At 35.0% G+C, this 21,963-nt stretch overlaps 2 protein-coding genes across 2 annotated transcripts; one reads left to right on the forward strand and one right to left on the reverse strand.

Annotated features, from left to right (window-relative positions):
- Window positions 1-12,065: 12,065 nt before the first annotated feature.
- LOC18039673 lies at window positions 12,066-12,712 on the reverse strand. The gene has a single exon (XM_006429828.2). The coding sequence runs from the start codon at window positions 12,546-12,548 to the stop codon at window positions 12,150-12,152; it is 399 nt and encodes a 132-aa protein (XP_006429891.1). The 5' UTR covers window positions 12,549-12,712; the 3' UTR covers window positions 12,066-12,149.
- A 6,523-nt stretch (window positions 12,713-19,235) lies between these two features.
- Window positions 19,236-20,887, forward strand: LOC18039761. The gene is made up of 3 exons (XM_024182614.1): window positions 19,236-20,063; window positions 20,156-20,467; window positions 20,810-20,887. The coding sequence occupies exons 1-3, from the start codon at window positions 19,236-19,238 to the stop codon at window positions 20,885-20,887; spliced, it is 1,218 nt and encodes a 405-aa protein (XP_024038382.1).
- The last annotated feature ends 1,076 nt before the right edge of the window (window positions 20,888-21,963 follow it).

Genomic DNA, 21,963 nt, shown 5'->3' on the forward strand with positions numbered 1-21,963 from the left:
TTTATTGACATATTAAGTTGACAGTGCAGTGAGAAATACTTATTTATACAATAATGTTAAGAATTAGATATCTGGATTTCAATTTTATTTTTCAAGTACATGTGTTATTAAGTGCATTTATAATAAATATCATGTTATTTATCACATCATCATCAAGTTAATACAAAACAAGTTTTATTGAATAATTTCAAATTAACAAAATTAGTATTTTGAGCCATTTTATATAATAACCCTAAGTATCACGAATTTACTAAAATAGGTAAATTTGAAATATTATTTTATAATAAAGTTCTCCTAATCTAAATAAGAAAAAAGAAAATAAATAGTATCGAAATCCGAATTCTAAAAAAAAAGATAAAAATTCTAAAAGAAATAGGAAAAATAGAAAATTATTTAAAAACTAAAATATGACCAAGAATGAAGTAGAATTTTCGGCTCCACTATGGGGCATAACGATGCACATGGTTTTGGATTTAGTTCTTCTCATCGCAAGCTTTGAAACAATCTATTATATAAACGGACACATGTAGCCCATATTATGCCCTTCAGAATGCACCCCGCTCATAACATACAACCATCCTACATTAGTTCCTCTAACTTAGAAAAGAACTCGTCTTCAAGTTTGGCTCGTACAATGCCTCATTATTTGGGTGATATTTGAACAGGCCAGCCACATTAAATGTATGAGAGATATTTCAATTATCTAGTGGTTGAAGCACATAAGCATTGTCCTTAATTTTTCATGCCATATAAAAAGGTTCATACTTGCGCTTCTCCAATTTAGTTCGAATACCAAGAAAACGACTTCGCCACAGATGTGCTATCACTAAATCACATTATTGAAACACTTTCTCACGTTGATGCTCGTTCGCATCAGCCTTGTGCTTAGCATTGGTAGCTTCGAAATGAGCTCGAACCTTGGCATGAATCTATAGATGCTTTTCTGCCACATTTTCTGCTGCTTTACTCTTTTCTGTCGCTGCAGCCATGATAACTAGATCACAAACATGGGGTAGGGGTCTTATCAATAGATTAATCTACTATGCTATTGTAAGCAAACTCGACTTGAGGCAAGGTAATTTCCCAGTTTAGTTGCTTGTCACCATAAACACAGCACAATATGTTGCCCAAACTGTGATTAACCACCTCTAGTTGGCCATCTATCTACGGATGAAAGACACTACTAAACTGCAATTGTACACCGAACTTATTCTAGAGATATTGTAAAAACTTGCTGATAAGCTTCATGTCCCAATAAGAAGTAATAGTATTTGGAATACTATGCAAATGCACCCCCTCTCAAAAGAATAAATATATAGTAATTGAAGTAGCATCTTTTGTCTTCTTATAAGTAATAAAATACGCGATCTTTAAAGCCTATCAACACAACAAATATCAAATCTCGACCAGTCTTTGTGCACAACAATCCTAATACAAAATCAATGGATAAATTTAACCAATGGTTTTCTAGAATTGATATGTATAATCCCATGTTCTACATATGTCCATTGCCCTCTTGGCAAATCCGACATCTTTGCACAATCTTGCGCACATCTTTATTCAATTGTGACCAAATAATATTGCGCTTTACAAGCATCTTGGTCTTATATTGACCAATATGTCTGCCCGATCCTCCTCCATGCAACTCATAAATAATCTGCTCTCTTCAAAGACTTCGAGACATATATAACTGATTAGCTTTGAACAAATGCTCATCTTAAATAAGGAAATCTTCTGCATTTTGATGATCAATGCATTGATCCCAAATAAGCACAAAGTCTTCGTCCTCAGCATACAACTCTTTTAAGCATTAAAAACTAGTAACTTCAATAATGAGAGTTAATTACTAGTAAAGATGCTCGTTTACTAAGTGCATTTGCCACCTTGTTATACTACCCAGACTTATGCTTCATAATAAAAGTGAACTTCTGCATATAATTTACCCATCTCGCATGCATTTTGTTCAGATTTTACTAGCTATTAAAGTACTTCAATGCTTAATGATCATTGTAAAGCACGAACTCTTTTTGAATTAAATAATGCTTCCATGACTGCAATGCCCTAAGAATGGTATAAAATTATTAGTCGTAAGTAGACCACTTCTATCATGCTTTGTTTAACTTCTCACTTATATATTCAATTGATCGCTCTTCTTGTGAAAGAACACCAATGCCCATACTAGAAACATCATACTCGACCTCAAACAACTTGTCGAAGTTTGGCAAGGCCAACACATGAACGATAGACAACTTCTCTTTTAGTGAAACAAAACTTGCTTCTTATTTTTTGCTCTACTTGAACATCTTATTCTTTAAACATTCTGCAATAAAGGCGACTATATTGCTAAAAACATGAATATATCTCCTATATAATGTTGCCAGCCTATGAAAACTCTGAGTTTTACCTACTGTCTTGGACATAGGTTATTCTGTAATGGCTTGAATCTTTGATCTACATCAACTATGAAACCCTAAAAACTCTACATTACTCTAAAGAAAACTACACTTTTCATATTAATATAAAGTTTTTTTCTCCATAATACTTCCATAATCATTCTCAAATGCTCTCGGTGTGTCATCACAGCAACAAAATAAACTAATATATCTTTAAAATACGTCATAACAAATTTACAGGAAAATAATTTCAAAATTTAATTCATCAAGCGCATAAAGGTACTACAACATTTGATAATCCAGAAGGCATTACAAACCACTCATACAACCCTTCTTTTGTCTTCAATGCTGTTTTCCACTCATTATAGGCCAAACTTTGATTTGATGATATACACTGTTCAAGTCTATCTTCAAGAAAACTCGAGCACCATCTAATTGATCTAACAAATCTAGAAAGGTTGGAATGGGAAATCGATACTTCACTATAATCTGGTTAATTCGCCTATTGTCCTTACACAGATCCTAACTTCTATATTTTTTCGACACCACATGGGCTCATGCTCTCAGAATAAACCTCTTGTGTGATAACTCATCAACTTGTTCTTGTAAAATCACATGCTCATGAGGACTCATACGTTAATGGGGCAAGTTAAGTACACTCCTTTTAGGAACTAGGTCTATATGACGTTGTAGTATCTTGCAAAGGTAGTAGCCCATCCGACATCACTGATGATGTAATACCAGTGAACTCAACTAACAACGACTACACTTCTTTAGAAACAATTTTCACCTTGAATTCATCTTTCTTCTCCAACTTCTTGCAACCATCGCAATCTTTCTTTAAATGAGCCTTCATAATAATAAGAAAATTATTCCCTTCAGTCTTGAAATTCATTTTCTTGTTCGTTAAAGGCACTAAAATGAACTTTTTTACTATTCCACCAAAACTCGTACACATTATCCCTCTATTTATGGACTACATGCATCAACATCGAATTACCAAAGTCAGCTCAATAACATATGACAGACCTCCATATCCACTACATTGCACACCACGTCACTATTATAAATCCTCCAATAGAGAAAGGGACACGACCACCTCGTTACTTACATTTGTGTCCTTTTCTTTAACCACCTTATTCTATGTGGTGCAGGATTTTTTTAAATTAAAAGTCCCATCACATCAAGCAACATTTTTAAAACAATGTTTTCACTACTATTACTATCAATTATCATTTTACACACCTTATCGTTGATAGTACCACGTATTCTGAAAATCTTATTGTGCTAATTATCCTCTTTAAATTTTAATGCTAATAAAATCTTCTATACAATGCAACTCAACATCTTTCTTTACCTGCTTCCAACTCCAAGGCTTCTTCATTATCCTTATCCTCAACAACATTCATCTTTGTCTCATCAACTTCAGCCTCTACCAAGTTCAAATTATTTGAACGACAGCCACTCGATTGATAGCTTAATTCCCCATACTTCAAACACTTGATCAACATAAGCTTGGCATATGGGTTATTCTACACCTATGGTTGGTACTACAATTGCCTAAGTGGCTGCTATTGCTTGGATGATTGTTGCCTTAGCTGCAACTGTAGTAGTTGTTGTGTCTAATTACTTCCAATTAGAGTTGGGAAAATTTAACACGACTTGATTACCCGACACGAACACATCGTGAATAAATAAATATGGATCGTTAAATTTGACACGATTATAAAATGGGTTGGGTCCGGTTGACACAATTTTTTTTTGTGTCGGGTTAAGGCTAAAGTTCTTGACCCACTTATCTGAATAATAACACGATTATATTTTTTTATTTCTAAATTAATTTTTAGGTTCTTGTCATTAAAACTCAAATATTGGACATGATTCTCTCTTTTTATTTTTATTTTTGGAAGATGACATGTACACAATATTTTATTTATAAAATTTTATATAAATTTAGAACTTTAATATCGTAAATGTGTAAAATATTGATACACATATATATTTTATGATATCGATATATAATATCATTTACAAATATATAATTTAAACTTTAAATAGTGTATATGTGTAATAGTTTAGGGGGTGTGTAATATTTGTTAAATATATAGATATTAAATAAGTTATTGAGTAACCCATTTATTTTCTGTATATGGTTTGGGTTTCAATATTTTGACACGATTATTTAATGGGTCGCGTTTAGGTGGACTTAAATTTAACACGACCCGGTGATCTATTTTGTCAGCTCTACTTCCAGCCGTGCTTTCTACTTGTTCTCAACCTCAAGACCACTTGGTCTACTCTATGAACTCATGCTGCCGAGTTCTACAAACAGCTTGTTGCCCTAACAACTGGTGAACCCAAGTCCCAAGTCGTATCCACTATCTTATCTTGTATCTATTGCTTCAATTTGCCAATATATTTAATCATCCAAAATTTTGATTCCTTCATATTATTTTTCATGTGTAGACGATAAAAGTCTTTTGTATATTCATCTATAGTGTGATTTCTTTGCCTACAGTTTTAATATTTAAAATACAACTATTACTGGTAATTTGTTGGCAGGAAATACTCTTTCATCATTCTCTGCATCCTAGGCCACAATTTGATAAATTATTTTCCCGCAACTCTTCGGTTCTGTATATATTGCCAAATTGCAGAAGTTACGTCCTTCATTTAAATACCACGAGCTTAACATGTTTCTCGTAAGGAACCTCCATATACTCGAAGAATTATTTACAGTTGATATCTAGTTTAAAACTCCCGCTGTACGAATTTGAAATATCAACATTATTCTTATAATCTGAATTTTTTTTTGCACCTCCTATCATCCTGCATAAATTCTTCTTCTTTTGAATCACTTCCCAACTCCGCATGCACACGTGGCAGCACTCGCCTTACACGTTCTAAATTCTTAAGTATTACTTCATGGTTAACGCCCTGAGGCACTACTTCACGATTAACACCCTGAAATATCTCTTCATGGTGATAATCTCCAGGTATTTCTTCGTGATTGACTCCTTCAAATACTTCCTCACAATTAATTCTTTACCTTTTTTCTCTCTCTCTATTATTTTTCATGGAAAGCATGAGACCCTCGATTGCTTGCTCCATCACTGCTATTCTCGGGTCATAAACATCATCTATGACCTGCAATACTGCTTCTCTGACCATTTATCTGATAGCCTACATAGACATTGCCAGCATCTCTTGATCAGTGTCTTCAAGACGGTTGCTTCTTTGATTGGGTGGTCGTACCATGACGACAAGGGAACTTGCTCTCATACCAACTAACAATGTTGAATTTAATTGAATAGGTCTAAATTAATAGAACTAGGGTTTTGGGGCCTTTTATATAATAATCCTAAATATCGCGAATTTACCAAAATAGACCCAGTTAAAATATTATTTTATAATAAAATTCTCCTAATCTAATTATCTAAATAAAAAAGAAAAACAAACAGTGTCCAAATCTGATTTCTAAAAAAAAAGATAAAAATCATGAAAACAGGAAAATTAGGACAATATTTTAAAACTAGAAAACAACCAAGAAAGACGAGGAATTTTCGACTTAACCACATGGCAAAATAGTGCAAATAGTTCTGGGTTTGATTTATCTCATTGGAAAGTTCAAAACAGTAAATATGCCCGAAACAGACACTTGTATCCTAAGTTACACCCTTTAAAAGTTATCCTACTCATAACATACAACCATCCTACATCACTAGATTCACTACCCTTATAATTGGCTAATTAAGGTGGCAACTTTCTTTAGTGTACATGAATAATTTGTGGGATAATAATATCAATGTTAAAGTGTAAAGCAACAAATATGTAACAAAAGAATAGACAAAAGTAAAATTCAACAAAAAGTAATGATAAAGAGCCCACTCCAAAGAATGAGGCATCACATAAAGCTAAAGTTATTATTTTTTTTATATATATCTTCTTATGCATCAATCTTTTCTTGACTCTTACTAGTTGTTTCAAAGAAAAGTATTTCCCTCCTTTTCTAAAATTATTATTTTCTTGATTCTTGCCAGTTCCTGCAAAGAAAAAATTGCATTCCTTTTTTTAGAATTATTCTTTTCTTGATTCTTGCTAGTTCCAGCGAAGAAAAATATTTCATTCCTTTTTTAGAAGTATTCTTTTCTTGATTCTTGCGACATGAATATTGTTCCCCTTTACTCAATTAATGCCCCCTTTTTAAAGTATTTTTTTGAAATGATCCAAGTATTCCAGGGGAACAGGAAGAAGAAGAAGAAATATATTTAAATCAATCAATTATGTTGTATTTTGATATTGAAGTACCATAATAAGTTAAGAAGCTAATTAAAATTTCCTCTGGCTAGATCTCTTTCTTTAATAAATATATCTTGTTGTACCTCTGAACCTTTTTTTCTTTTCTCTTTTTTTTTTCCTTGGGGAGAAAAAAAAAAGGGTAATGATGGGCTGTTTGATAGCGCCAAGAATCTATGGCAAGCATGGAACATAAGGGCTATAATCTTGCTAAGTCTTTCAATGCAAACCATCTTAATTCTGCTGGGTCCCCTCCGAAACCGCACTTCAAACACACTGATCACAATCCTCATTTGGTCAGCTTACTTGCTCGCAGACTGGTCTCCTAAATTTGGTGTCGGACTAATTACAGAAAGCAAGCGTTCCGCTGGTGGTGGTGATGGTGGTGGCTCTGGGAGTGTGAACAATCAATTTGTAGCATTGTGGGCTCAATTTCTGCTGTTACATCTGGGTGGTTCGGATACCATAACTGCATTCTCTCTTGAAGACAACCAACTGTGGATCAGGCAAATGTTCGGAGTGGCAGTCCAAGCTGTTGCTGCTGGTTATATCTTCTTCCAGACGCTTCCCGGAGGAAACCAGCTTGTGATCCCAGTGGTATTCGTGTTTATTGCTGGAGTTATCAAGTGTTTTGAGAGGATACGAGCTGCGTATCTAGCAAGCGAGAAGGTTGTCAGAAAGCAGATATCTGAAGAACTTCCCGATTCTGAAACTCTAGAAAAAGAGGTTACAAGGATCCAAAGTAAAGGAGGATCCGGATCCGCAAGTAAAAACAAAGAGAGTGTCGAGTTGGCCCGTCTCTACTCGAAACTTTTTCTAGGGATCATTTTCGATCTCATCATCCACTTCGACTTCAACCTTGAGCGTTTCATTACCCAAGATCCTTCAATTGCCTTGAAAAACATTGAGGTTGAACTCAACTTTATTTATGAACTTTTTCATACCAAGATAAATTTTGTACTCTCGGATTGGGAATGATTCTTCGGTTCACATCTTTTTCTTCAGTTGTGGTAGCCCTTTCAGTTTTCTATACTCAAGCTAATAGTTCCAATGATGCGTTTGAGGTCGGAGTCACATACACCTTGTTCTGGGCTACCATTGCCTTGGAGCTCCTAAGTATTGGATTCATCCTACACAGCAGAGTTGAAAAGACAAAGCAGGTGTCCTTGAAGACCAGACCTCTGCTGTGGCGCAGGTGGTCTCTTTCCATCTCCGGATTTAGCTGGATAACATATTTGGCTAAGGCACGTCCACTCCAGCGGCTTGCCAGAAGCGACGGAAGCGAAGCCTCCGCCTCCGAAATAATCTTCGCGAGAATCATTGCGCTCGTCGGCCTAGATAATATTGTGGATGATATAAGAATCGGAACAAGAATATCCCATGAGCCACTGCCTGAAGAATTGTGGAATCTCATATTTCAGCAAATTAAAAAAAGGCTGACTACGTAAATCGGACTCTTCCCGATGATCTGTTAAATAAGATTTTTCAGAATGATGCGGTAAATCAGGTTCTTCCCATTGGTATGGTGCATCGGACTCTTCATGATCTGGTACATCGGTATGCTCCCCAAGGTACTGAAAATTGGCTGCATAATCTGTTAAAAGAGCATCTTCCCCCCATTGATCCGAAACTAGAAGAGAGCGCCGCAAAGACTGCAGCCAAGAGAGAGATAAATTCATCTAGAGGCGATTGGATTCTGCGGGAATGGGAGCGTCGTCATCATCTTCGTCACGAAGCAGTAGAAAAAATAAAGAAACCCACACAGTCACCACCCACTCAACCTCGTTATCGTTTCGATCAAGACGTTCTAATATGGCACGCTGCCACCGAACTGCTTTACTGTACTGATGACCACCGAGATCGAGATCCCGATCGAGAATTCAGCAAGCTCCTCTCGGATTACATGCTGTATCTCTTAGTATCGAAGCCTGAGATGTTGAATACTGTGGATAACGTGGCCAAATCAGAACTGAAAGAAAGTGTTCCAGAGGCGAGATCCTCCAAGCTAAGTTTAAAACCAAGTGAGCTGAAGACTGTCTGTGAATCCATTCTCAATGGGAGGTCATCAAATGTTATCTCTGCGAAACAGTTTTATTTTTCACATGGAATAAATTTGGCCAATGAGCTTAAAGGGTTGGACGACCAAAAATGGAAGTTAATCAGAGAAGTGTGGATTGAAATGTTGGCATATGGCGCAACCCATAGCAGACCAAGGACACATGCCCAACAACTTTGTAACGGTGGAGAGCTTATTACTTTTGTCTGGTTATTGGTACTTCACTTCGGTCTTGTCGATAATAAACCACAAGATTGATTGAGTTCCAGAAATCACATCCGATCCTTTCAATGTTCGTGCTGTTTGCTGTCCAAGTATCTACAAAATATCGTGCCTGTACTCTACGTACATCTTAATCACTAAATTACTGTGTGTAAGAGCGTGTTTGTGTGTGTGTGTGTGTTTTTTTTTTAATTTAATTCATCATTGTGTGTTTGAATTTGAGACAGTTAATAAAAATGGGTTTAGGGTTGGCAGAAAAGCCCGGGCCGGCCCAGGCCCGCGGGCTTTAAGCCCAGTCCGCGGCTTGAAATTATGGGTAAGGGCTTATAATTGACTAAGCCTATATGTTATAGGCTTAGTCAAGGGCCTGAATGAAAAGCCCGGACTTAAGCTCGGGCTTTTCAATAAATAATATATATATTTTAAAAAATATATATAATATATTAATATATCAAAAATTGAAAAAAAAAACTTAAAACAAAATAATTAAAAATCCTTCAATCCCGTGAGTCTCTAAGTATAAGTTGGTAAATCCCTAAATCGGTAATATTAATTGAATTGACAAAACAATTATAACATAACAAAACAAATTATAATATTGAACTGACAAAATCCCTAAATCGTAAATCCCTCGTTCCCTCACTTCTCACTCACCTCTCAGTTATCACTCACTGTCACGGCGTCATCGTGCCGACGTCTCACTGTTCTCGCCACCGGCAGCCAACAGCAGCGAGCATCTCCAGATTCCAGCATCGTCGAGCCAGAGCCAGCACCAGCCATCGGCGACCCACCGTCCAGCAGCAGCAGAAACAGATCCCAGCACCAGCCATCGGCGACCCACCGTCCAGCAGCAGCAGTAACAGATTCCAGCAGCAGCAGCAACAGATTCCAGCAGCAGCAGCAGTAACAGATTCCAGCAGCACTGCAGCAGCAACAGATTCCAGCTGCAGCAGCAACAGATTCCAGTGAGCTAGATTTCTATTTTTCTAAAGTTGACAAGTCCCGTGCATTGAGTTCTATCATTGTTGTGCTTGTAAATGCAGTATTCGTTTACTGCATTTACACTTAGCTTAATTAATTTATTAATTTAATATTTTATCTTCTTTAATTTTGTATAGGTTTATAATGGAAAATGTTTCTGAATCTTCTAATTTGCCATCAAATCCATCTGTGGAGTCGAGGAATTGAAGGATGAGGACGAAGATGGCCCGCAAATATTAGATTAGTTTTTTTTTTTTTTATATTAGTAGTTGATTACTTGATTTGTATGTTGTGTATGGTACTTGTGATGTTAGTATTTTTATATTTTATGTTGGCTAATCATGTATTAGAGAATTATGCTTAAGTTTTTAGTCTATTGTAGTATTATGTATTGGATAATTATGTTTTGAAAAATTATAATTTTATTTAATTTTTTTTTAAAAAAATCGTAAAAGCCCAGGCCCGGCCCAAGCCCGTCAAGGCCCGTCAAAGCCCGGCCCGCCCAAAGCCTGCCCAATTTGGATGGGTTTTAAGAGGGCCTGGACTTTTTAAACATTATATGGGCTTGGTCTTGGGCTTGGCAAAGCCCGGCACATGCCCTTAAATTGCCAACCCTAAATGGGTTGTTGGTTAATTCGAGCTGGTTACGACTTGAAAGTTGAAACTAGTGAATTTTTTGTTCTTTTTATTGGGTAAGTCAAACGCTAATAGATTATTTTTTTACTACTACTTTGAATTTATTTACATTAATTAGTTGATATGGTGTAGCAAGAAAAACTTATACAATAATGTTAAGAGTCGTGTGTCACTCATTTATTATAAGATAAATTTCACAATTAATAAAATCATTATTATATAATTTAATATAAAACCTATAAATTTACTATATGTGTTTTTGGTAATGTGTGATTAAGTGCGTATATAATGTTATTTGTCACATCAAGTTAATACAAATTTTGTATCCTAATTAGTTTTTTATATATAGTACGATGATATGCCAATTCGCAAACTGCCCCTTATAATTGGGCTATGGTGGCAAAAAAAAAAAGGCTTGTTATTTATCAAAGTCATCTTTCATTTGTTTAAATGGATTTTGAATAAAAAATGACTTAATTTTTCATCTATTAAATTTATTCAGTCGAATTAATTATAGGTAAACATAAGTGTTACTTTTTAGCTTTAAATTCTTACCATTGATTAAGTGGATCCAATCAATAAAAAATTAAGTTATTTTTTAAATTTAAAATCATAAGTTAAAGGAATCAAGAGTAAGCAAATGAAATTAAAATTATTAATTTTGAAAAAATAAAAATAAAAATAAAACACAATTACCAATCACTGGCACCACCGACTGGTGTTGTGGTACTGCCTAAAAGTTACCTGTCTGGCATTAGTCCAATGGCCGTTGGTGGCAGTTGGTGGTGGCTAGATGACAATTACTCTTTAATATTGAAGAGCCACGTCAACAAAAAAGATTCCAAAATATTCTCCAAATGAGATTTTTCTAATGAGAATATTATGCTCTCTCTTTAATATTAAAGAGTAATTTCTCCCTTTTTAAATTATTTTATTTTATTTTTTATATGACATTATTGAAGAGATAGAGGTACTGAAGAGATAGAGGTACTGTACTTACATTATTAAAACAATAAAACAATGGAGGATAGTTAAATTTGGTGAGAGAAGAATTTAATTAAAATAATAAATAATTTTTTAATATTTGAGTTTACTTTTAGGACAGAATATATTGTTTTTATTTTCTATTTATCATATAGATAAATAAGAAAGTATTTAAAGAGTAAAATTAAATAAGCCTTTTGGCGATGATACTATAATGTGATTAATTTAGGCCTTCAAAAAAATATGATTAATTTAGGGTAATTGACATGAATTCTATATATAATCGTAACTGTATAATATTCATTGGCTCCAAATTAAGCACCAAGCTCAGAAAATGAGGCCAACGACTGGCTCCATTTTTTGAAAAATGGTCTCCCTAGGACACTTTTTACCGCTAGTATGAGTCATTAATTAAAAAAGAAAGCACCAAGCTCTAAAAATAAAAATTTAAAATTTAAAAAAATTCTAGTCACAAACTGAAAGGCAAAGTCATATAATTGACTGAATTGGAACTTTAACATTGCAAGAAATCAATAACATTATTCTTTGTGTGTAAAATATGCTAAACTAAACAGCAACAGTCACAAAGAACTATGAGAGGGCAGATTTATGCATTGGAAGTCAGAGGGGATCTCGGACTCACAGTACTCCCACAACAAGCTCAATGAAGCAGAAGGAATCGTCTCTTGTTTGATCACATCTAAGACATTAACTTCAAGGGCAGTGCAGAGGCAAGTACCCATGGCTTCAAGCTCAACCAAATTGCCAATCAAACTGCAGCAATAGTTCTTTGATGGTGGGGCAAGGTGACGGCTCAAGGCTTCCAATACATCAACACATACATCCAACTCCAAAAAATTATCCGAACAAGCGCGCTGCTCCGCCGCGGACGAAGGAATAGAGGTGAGAAAAATGAAGAAGATTAGATTTACTGAAAGCAAAAGAGCTTTAGATTTTGATTCCTTTGAAGTTGAAGCCATATCTCAAAAATAATAAACAACCCTATGGTTTTAAATGATGTTTTGTAAATCCTATGAAGCATATGTAAGCTTTAAATGGAAAATACCAAGGTCAACGTGCTAATGCAACTTGCCTCTTTATATTTCTTGTTAGGTTTTCTTGATATTTTCATGTTCTCCGCATGTTTCTGCCATTATTACATATAGCTAACAAGCATTAACAAGTTAATCCACCAATGTAAAATATTGAGGAAAAAAAGTCTTGGTTAAAATAATAATAAAAAGAAAGAGTAAACGAATTTCGCCACCATCTCAGTGTTATTGAACCATAGACTTTTTAGGATGATATAAGATAAAGATGAGGCGGCTATGACGATATCTCCATACTTGGCAGATATACATAACCTTGAAATTTAAAAATTATTAAGGAGTGGTTGGCTTTGAGTATTATTGGAACACATTCAAATTTTAGTTACCAAATGTTTTGGTAACTTACGTGACACTAATCCCGTCAAGTACGTGAAATAATAAGATTTGACATGCACTTTGCGAGAATACCGGTTAGGCTGTTATTTCAGTTGGAATACAACAGATCAAAGTGTCTCGACTTTATGTAATTTGATTGTTATTTTTCTTCATTTTACCTTTTCTTTGAAAAATAAAATAAAATGAAATCGTAATATCTTCCGAGGGACTAAAAGGATGAATAGAAAAGGCAAAAAAGAAAAAGAAAATCCTATGAGAAAGGAAGTCAAGGTTGAAGGAGAGTGATTCTTGAAATAGGCGAGAAAATTTTCATTATCAAAATTGATGGAAGGTGATCCAACCTCTGTTATGCGGAATTAATTCACTATTGTTCCCTCCTTAGAAAATTCGATCTAGAAATTTACAGATTGTCACTCACACATGCAACAAAATTAAATACGGCATGTGATTGTTTGACAATTTGGGTCTCTCTTAAGATTCTGTGACTTTGTGAAATTCTTTTTCCAAATGCAATTTGGAGTATAATATAATTACCAGGACGCAGGATACTCAGAATTCTCCTACAAATTCATTAATTGTTTCTATAACACTATTAATTATCGTAAGTGCGCATGTGCCAAAATCTTTAAAAAATAAAAATAAAAATGCCACGGAATCCTACTTCATTCTAATTTGCAATTACAGAGAATTACTCTAAACCGAAATTGTAAAAGTAAGCCTCCTACTTAGGTCACATTTAGATTTGAGGTGTTCTAATTGGTGGATCCACAATTGCTATGAGATCGAATCACTAATATTAAATTTTATATATATATATATATATATATATATCTTAATTAGTATAAAATAATCCTAACTCCTAAGGCTGGTGATAATGTAATTAACCATGATTTTGGTCTACGGAGACCATAATAAAGAAATTATAAAACTTAAGTAGGTTATATCATAATATTTGTCAAATTGAGCGGGTTAATGGCGGAGGATATAATTGAAAATTCACAAAATTCAGTAAGTAATAAATATACGTAAAATGAGGAGGTCATACATAAAATTTACATAAAGCATGGGTAAAATTTCAACTCAAGACATTTTTATTCTGATTGTTTTTAAATCTCGGGTGGCCAAGGGGGCTTATACCTAGTTCTGTTCTGAAGGCTAGTGTAGTGTGTTTTGAATTTTTCATTTACTAATGGTTTTCATTTTATTGAATATATGAGAACCTCCTAGATTAATTTTGTGATGATGCAGTCAAATATTTAGTTCTTAATTGTTTATCTAAATCTATTTTTAAATGTTTGAAACAAACCCTGATTAATACATAAGAGTGGACTTAAACCACTATCCACGCACATGGAAAGGGAAGTGGTATACCGTCCGATCAGACAATTGGAGAATTGATTTTGATGAATTAGCAACCCTTATCTAACACCAAACAGCTGATAAAACTTGTTCCACTAATGTCTAGTCAATGCTTGCATCTTGTTTTTTTTTTTTTTTTTTTTCCTGAACAAGTTTAAGATCCATGAACAGTTGCTTTTGATATTTCAAATGGCAATTCCAAACGAGACCTAATTGAGAGAGTTATTATTTCACAGAAGCATACCTTCAATTCACTAATTCTGAACATTTTTCTTTTTGGCAATGTTATTCATACGGGAAACAATAGTATAAGATCAAAGAGCTAGGTGTCCTTAGGGCCTTTCCTTTGGATGAAAAACGATATTTGCAACACTCAAAACAATTGTTATTGAACTCATGCAATCGATATTTTAAGAGCATATATGCAGATTAATTATAGATTAACAATTAAATTCAGAGGAAAGCAGCTGCCTGCAGCGATCAAACAGAAGGCTCAAAGTAGCTTGAGGAAACGGTGATTGAACCAAGGGCAAGACATCATTTCCAATGATTCACAAACGCAATCCTTTTGATTTAATTGATTAAAAATGTTAATAAGATGGCAGCAAAGATCAAATTCCGGGAAATCGCCCATCATCAACACCCCTTGTGTCTCAACACCCACCTCCAACACATCCAATCTGTTTGAACAATCTTGGGTTGCTGAGGTTATTATGAGCGATTAATGTTTTCTTTTAATTAATAACCACCAAAGAGGTGGGGGGTTAGGCATGACCCCTACCTGTAATATAAATCAATATAAATGTAATTACATAAGGAGGATAATATAACTCAAAACCTCCTAAAGCAAATGCAGATATATAAAAATAAAAGAAAAGAATACACCATCAATTGAAACAATAAACCAACAATCCTATCGTCTGACATGAGGAAAAGTTTGCACATCTAAATGAAGAATGCTAGATAACCTCGTAGGTAGATCCTAAACACACAAGAAATGCCGGCTAAGCCGGTGAGAGCAAGCCCAATTGGCTAGAAAATCAGTAGCAGATGTAGCTTCCGAAGACATGTTTAATTAAAATGTGAGAGGAAGATATCAAATCACACACCCAACATAACAAGTAAACATAATCCCACCGGACAGGGCCCTGGGAGTGAATCCAAGAAACCACTGTGGCTGAATCCAATTCTACCTTAAGTGCAGAGTACCCAAGTTAAGTAGTGAGCTCCAACCCCTCGCAAACAGCCATAAGCTCAGTATAAAAAATCAGTTGGCAACCAAGAAAATATCCAAAAGCAGCCAATACATCTACTTGATGATCATGAAGAATACCACATGCTTCAGTTATCCCGACATTGCCCTTAGAGCAACCATCCACTATTAATTTTGCAACCCCAGGAGGTGCTCGTATTTAAGAAACTGAACGAATCGGTCTCTTAGGGAACATTATGACACACAAACCCTCCATAATCCAAGAACCCAAAACTCCTTGTAGTTGAGAATGCTTAAATCCAAATGCGGAGCTAGCAAGCCTGAGGTCCAATCCAACCTAGTGGATAATTGCATCCACAGAGAAGGTCTACGAATCAAACCTGAAAGCATTGCGAACCTTCCAAACTTGCCACAAAATAAAGTAAGGAAGAAAGACGAATATGATTCTGAGTTGGTGCACATCGTCTCAAATAACAAAGCAAAGCATGCGGGGTTAAAGAAACCACATCTCGCATACTTAAATTTTGCCAAAAATGAACCTATATCAGCTTAACCCATGGCCAATCAAGGAACAGATGTCGAGAAGTCTCAATAATCCTACAACAAATACACCGGGATACCATGCAAAATCCTCTTAAACATAAGGCATCATCAATAGCCAAAAAACCATGCAACAGTCGCCATAGAAAAAAAGAAACCCTAGAAGGGATATATTGCTACTAGATAAGCGAAAAAAAAACCTTATCTCTCTGCCTAGAACAACGCACAAGCTCCCAAGCTATCCGCAAATGAAAGAGGCCATCATGGCCGAAAACCCATCAAATTATATAAGGTTCTTTACTAGAGATAGGAACCAATAGAATTTATGCAATGATTGAATAGGGTAATACATCTTGGAGCTTACCCTAATCCCAAGTTGTACCCCGCCAATATAAAGAAATTGGCACCCCAAAAGCCGTTGCAGGATTATAGGAGGCCAAGGGGCAAGAGTCCAACCAACAATCATACCAAAAACTACACTCCCCATAATCGACCAACCAGCGCACATGAGGTTTAGCAACCCACCAAACCGAACATAGTCGTCTCCAAAAAGAAGAGGCAGAATGACGAACTTGAACCTAACTCAGATGTATAGCTCTACAATACTTGGACCTAGGGATGGCAAACAGTGGGCCTGGGCTGGGCTTTTTCAAGCCCAGGTCCAGGCCCACTGTCAGTTAAGCGTGCGGGCCTGGGCCAAACTTGGGCTTTATTTAATTATTTTAAAAATTTTAAATTATTGTAAATTTAAAATAAATTAATGATCAACAAGTTATTACAATCATAGATAAATTAAAAAAATGAATATTTCAAATTAAAATAATAAATAAAGTAAATAAAAGCGCATAACTTTAATTTTCTTTAATATTGTATTTTCTAATTCAAATGCTCTCTTAATTAATTGACACAAAAGAGAGAATTTAGTATCATAATTTTAGCTTTTTTTTAATCATAATTGATTTGTAAATTAAGAAATTAAGTTTTCTTTTTTTATTTTTAAATTACTTTTCAATTTTAATTATATTATTCTAATTTATAAAATTATTTTTTTAAAGTAGTGGGTATGGGCTTTGTCCGGGCTTTTTTTCTTGGGCCCTTATCTAGGCCCTCATGTGTGAGGGCCGGGCTTGGGTCGGCCCTACCTTTTTTGCCACCCCTACTTAGACCTCATAAAATTAGCCCATAAAGAATTTTGCTCCCGAAAACGCCACCAAAGATTATACTCAAAAGCTTAAGATAAATCCTTAAAAGATCAGACACCCAAGCCACCATCCGCAACTGCATAACATACAGCCGACCATTTACACTAATGAATATGACGTCTTGACTCAGAATTACCCCATAAGAATTGGTTAAAGAAACTCTTTAAACGTTGTACTACAGCCATAAATGGGCAAAGAATATGAAGCATATGTAACGACATAGAAGACAACACATGTCGAAAAAGCACTAGTTTCCCACCAAAAGAAAGCAACTGATTGGCCCATTTTGAGATCTTATCCTTAATTTTGCAGACCATATAATCAAAATGAGAAATCTTGAGACGCCCTGTAAAGACCAGGCACCTAAGATAAGTGAATGGAAGCTGAGGCCGCTGAAAGCCAGTGACCGAATGGATAATAGCTTGTCGTGAAGCAGAAGCCGAAGTTCCAATATAAAAACTGCTTTTGGCTTGATTAATTAATTGCCCCGAAATTGACTCATAATGATGTAAAAAATTTATAACCCGCTAAAAACTCGATCAATTCCCATTTAAAAATAATAAGAATATCATCTGCAAAGCTTAAATGAGAGACAATGATAGCTGCTGCAGAACAATATCACATAGAAGGATATTGAGCACATATACAGTCCAAACCTCGAGATAGAAACTCAGTAGCAATGATAAATAAACAAAGGGAGAGAGGATCACCCTGCTTAAGACCTCCCTTAGACTGGAAAAAACCACGGCTGACTCGATTCACCAGTACTGAGAACCAAGGACCAAAGATGGCTCGTCGAATCGAATAAACTCACCACTCCAAAAACTCAAAACACCGCAACATATGAATAATGAAAGACCATGACATCCGATCATAAGCCTTTGTCATGTCAAGCTTCAGCACCACATTATTTTCACGAGTACGTGGTTAAGATCATGGACCAACTCCTGAACCAAAAGCACATTATCATGTATCACTCTACCAAGGACAAAACTAGTCTGAGAAGGAGAAATAAGACGAGGCAACAGTGGGGCCAATCTCAATGCAAGCAGTTTAGTTAGAACCTTGTTACTCACATTACATAAACTGATCGGTCTAAAATCTGCTCAAGATGTTGGGGACGACTTCTTAGGAAGAAGAATCAATAATTTACCCTGAAAACCATTAGGCTTAGCCGAACGCCCAAACCTCTGAAGTAATCAAGAACAGTCTCCAATAAATCATTGCTAATAATATCCCAACAGTGCTGATAAAATTTACTGCAGATTATGAGCAATTAATGTGAAGAAGAAGATGAGCAAAAGGGTTCTAGATACCGAAGCCTCTTTTGAAGCCATTAATCATTTTAAAGAAAGAGTGTGTGTGAGTTAATTCATTCAGTATTTTGTGTGATTGTGTGCGTTAATTCATTCAATATGTTCGTTTTTGTTATCGTAATCATGTCCTTCATTCTTAATTTTTGCTTTTTCATGTATGATTGCTGGCTAATTGGATTGAGGCAACAACTTCCATGAGCGACAAATATTACAGACAACAAAATCAATTTTCAAGCTACCAGACTTTTGCAATAATTCCAGCAGAAATTCCCCTAGACAATCACAATCCACCTTAAGCTAACCACATTGTAATAACTATTTAACAAGCCGGCCTGTCTTCAGATGCTAACTTGCCTTGGCAAGCTGTGAATTGATTGCACTGATGATATGAAATAACATTATTCGTAACCCCAAAAAAAGGGGGAAAAAAAAATGCGGCCGGCACATTTGTCTTCCACCTGATAGCTTTTAGCTCAAAGGCAACTACAAGTGCATCAAACTGAAAATGCTTTGAAGTTTGAACAAATAAAAAATGAGCATTATTCCATGTACTACAAAGAGCTAAAACAAGAGGAGATAGATGCAAAAGAAGATGGAACCAATGAAAGAAGAGGCCAGCTTTCGCCATTTTAGCCATCATCATCCTCTAGTCCTGACTCCTAATTCACCTCCAGCAGCTCAAAACGTCGCCTGTAATGGCTGCAATCTCAGCATCAACACTGGAAAGGACTACTATCACTGTAAGATTTGCAATTTTTCTCTACACAAAGTATGCTACAATATGCCTATAAAAACCCGGCACCCTGGGCACCCGAGTCATTTCTTAAACCTTCTTGTAATGCCTTCTTCAGTCAAAGGAAGCTTCAAGTGTAGGGCTTGTAGCCAAAATGTCACTGGCTTTTACTACAATTGTGGGCAATGTGGCTTTTACTATCACATCTTATGCTCTGCTTTGCCACTTTCTACATCAGTCAAATCCCACTCTCATCCTCTTGAGCTAGAATTTTCACTTCCGTATGATTTCGAATGTGATTTCTGCAAAAAGGCTTGCTATAGTGGGTGGCTTTATAGGTGTCATATATGTGAGTTTGATGCACATCTAGCTTGTGCCATTGTCAATCAAATGACACAGTCTCTTCAACATCAACCAATCTCTGATCCATTGACGAGGCAAATCATATATTCTCCAGCATCCCTAATGGAATCCAGCAAAAAAATTATAGATTATGGCAGTGAAAGCAATGAGCTAATGCAGCTAGTGGCACAGGGGATCGCTAGAGGAATCAATCAAGAGATTGTTAATGTTGCAATAGTCACAGGATGGGATGAGAAATTGTGTAGTCGTAGCGAAAAGCTCAAAATAAAAAATGGGATGATTGAATTTTCAGGAAAAATTCAAACAAAACAAGATATGGAGCATGTAGATCAATTGAGTACATTGTCGAGTTGTCAATTCAGTGACTCATATTTTTCAATTGTTTAGCAAAGTCTTATTCAAGTTATAATGATCAGCCAAATCAAGAAAGTTCTGCATTCAACCGTCGCGAAGCAAACGTTGTTCAGGATGTTGAACAAAAGACTAGCTACAGAAATGATTCTGTGCTTGACAGGATTGCAGAAAATTTGGAGCCAGCAGCTGCCAAGGAAGAACTCAGGAAACCAAGTTTTGGATTTCATTATGGCCCTGAGTATAAGATAAATGAAGCATTTTTAAAGGAAGCCGGCATTGATGCAAATGAGAATCGAAACAACAACAAAATGAAGAAGAAAAATGAACCCAAAGATAGATCAAGCATTAAAAATCAGAGCCCCATTTCAGATACTGTAAGTTCAACTATTTTTATGAGATTTCCATGCTTTTTATTTTAAAATTTCAAGGCTCATATTGGTACATATCACAATTTTATGTTCAAATGTTGATCTTGATCCAGCTATTTGTTTTAAGAATTCTTATTATTTTGTGTCATAAGTTCATACGCTAACATAGAAAAATTCTCTTTCAAAAAATCTCTAACGTGTATTACGGAAACAAGTTAATTAAATCTTATTTTAAGCATTATAATTTATTGCAATCATAAATTTAATTTTAATAGTTTCTTATCAGAAGCATATCAAAAGCGCTGTTAATCTGTGATTGAATTCAAATTCATTCTTTTAATTTTGCAGGAGAGGTCATGTTGGTGGAAGCTCCTTCAGTCCTGCTGCTATTATCCAAAATATGAAAGAGAAACAATATTTCCATAACCATAATCGCGAGATACAACCAATTCACAGTTTTTGACTTATTTTATTTTTCATTATTTTATGGCATTGGATTATTGTTGTTCCATTTTTAAACCTGTAATGATTGAGAAAATCGATCAGATTAAAATACATCCACTAGCATAACTGTGATGATAGATTTTTTTTTTTTTTTTTTTTTGTGGCAACAGTTAATGTTCTGATGTTCATACATTGAATGTTTCTATTTGCTTTAATTGTCTCATCATTAGGAATCTCATAGTCAAGCTATAATCACAAATTTTCCATGACAGAGTTGGATTCTTTCATCACTTGTGCTTTTACTTTGAGCAAGTTGAAGCAAGTAACTGATAGTTAATAAATAAAATAAATAAACTATACATGATTAGTAATGTCAATATGCATCGTTTTAAATATTAAATATAATAAGTGAATTTTCGTATAATGCAAATTGGTCGCATGCATCTTCTAATTTTCGTCATAGCCCAAAAAGCAATGGTAATGAGAGCATATATTAGAGGTAGTTGTTGTAGTCATACACAAAATATGTATTTTGAAATTAAGGTGAAGATGCATGCCATAGACACTATTAATATGACCAACTCTAAGGTAATAATAATAATAATAATAATAATAATAATAAAGAAATTCAAGTGTAAAATTAAAATTCCATAAAAGGAAAGCGTGATGAGAAACAAGATTAATTAGACGTAGGTTCCAATGATATGTTTATGATATTGATATATAAATCACATATTGTTCATTTATTGATGCTATAAAATTATCTCAATAATGATGGTATAAAAAATTAACTTTTATTGAACACAGGGCGGTCAATTGATCAGTGGTAGGTTATTTATGGTACAAAGTTTGGAAGCAGATTACATTAGTCAAGTAGTAAATTCATTCATACCGAAGGTAAAATTCAATGCTTTAAAATGCCGTAAACGGCAACTAGAATGGCATAAAGAATGCAAGCGTGACAGCTGATAATTCTAATCTCACCATAAATTCCTGATATTTCATATCAACCGTCCGATTACACGAACAACGGAACAATTATCGTGCAATACAACCGT

This window comes from Citrus clementina, unplaced genomic scaffold, assembly GCF_000493195.1.
Source record: "Citrus clementina cultivar Clemenules unplaced genomic scaffold, Citrus_clementina_v1.0 scaffold_6, whole genome shotgun sequence".
Lineage (NCBI taxonomy): Eukaryota > Viridiplantae > Streptophyta > Magnoliopsida > Sapindales > Rutaceae > Citrus > Citrus x clementina.

Coding starts and splice junctions, on each gene's coding strand:
- LOC18039761 (XM_024182614.1), top strand. CDS start 19,236: ATGGAACCAATGAAAGAAGAGGCCAGCTTTCGCCATTTTAGCCATCAT. Junction 20,064..20,155: donor CAAAACAAGATATGGAGCAT/GTAGATCAATTG, acceptor TATAATGATCAG/CCAAATCAAGAAAGTTCTGC. Junction 20,468..20,809: donor AGAGCCCCATTTCAGATACT/GTAAGTTCAACT, acceptor TTAATTTTGCAG/GAGAGGTCATGTTGGTGGAA.
- LOC18039673 (XM_006429828.2), bottom strand. CDS start 12,548: ATGGCTTCAACTTCAAAGGAATCAAAATCTAAAGCTCTTTTGCTTTCA.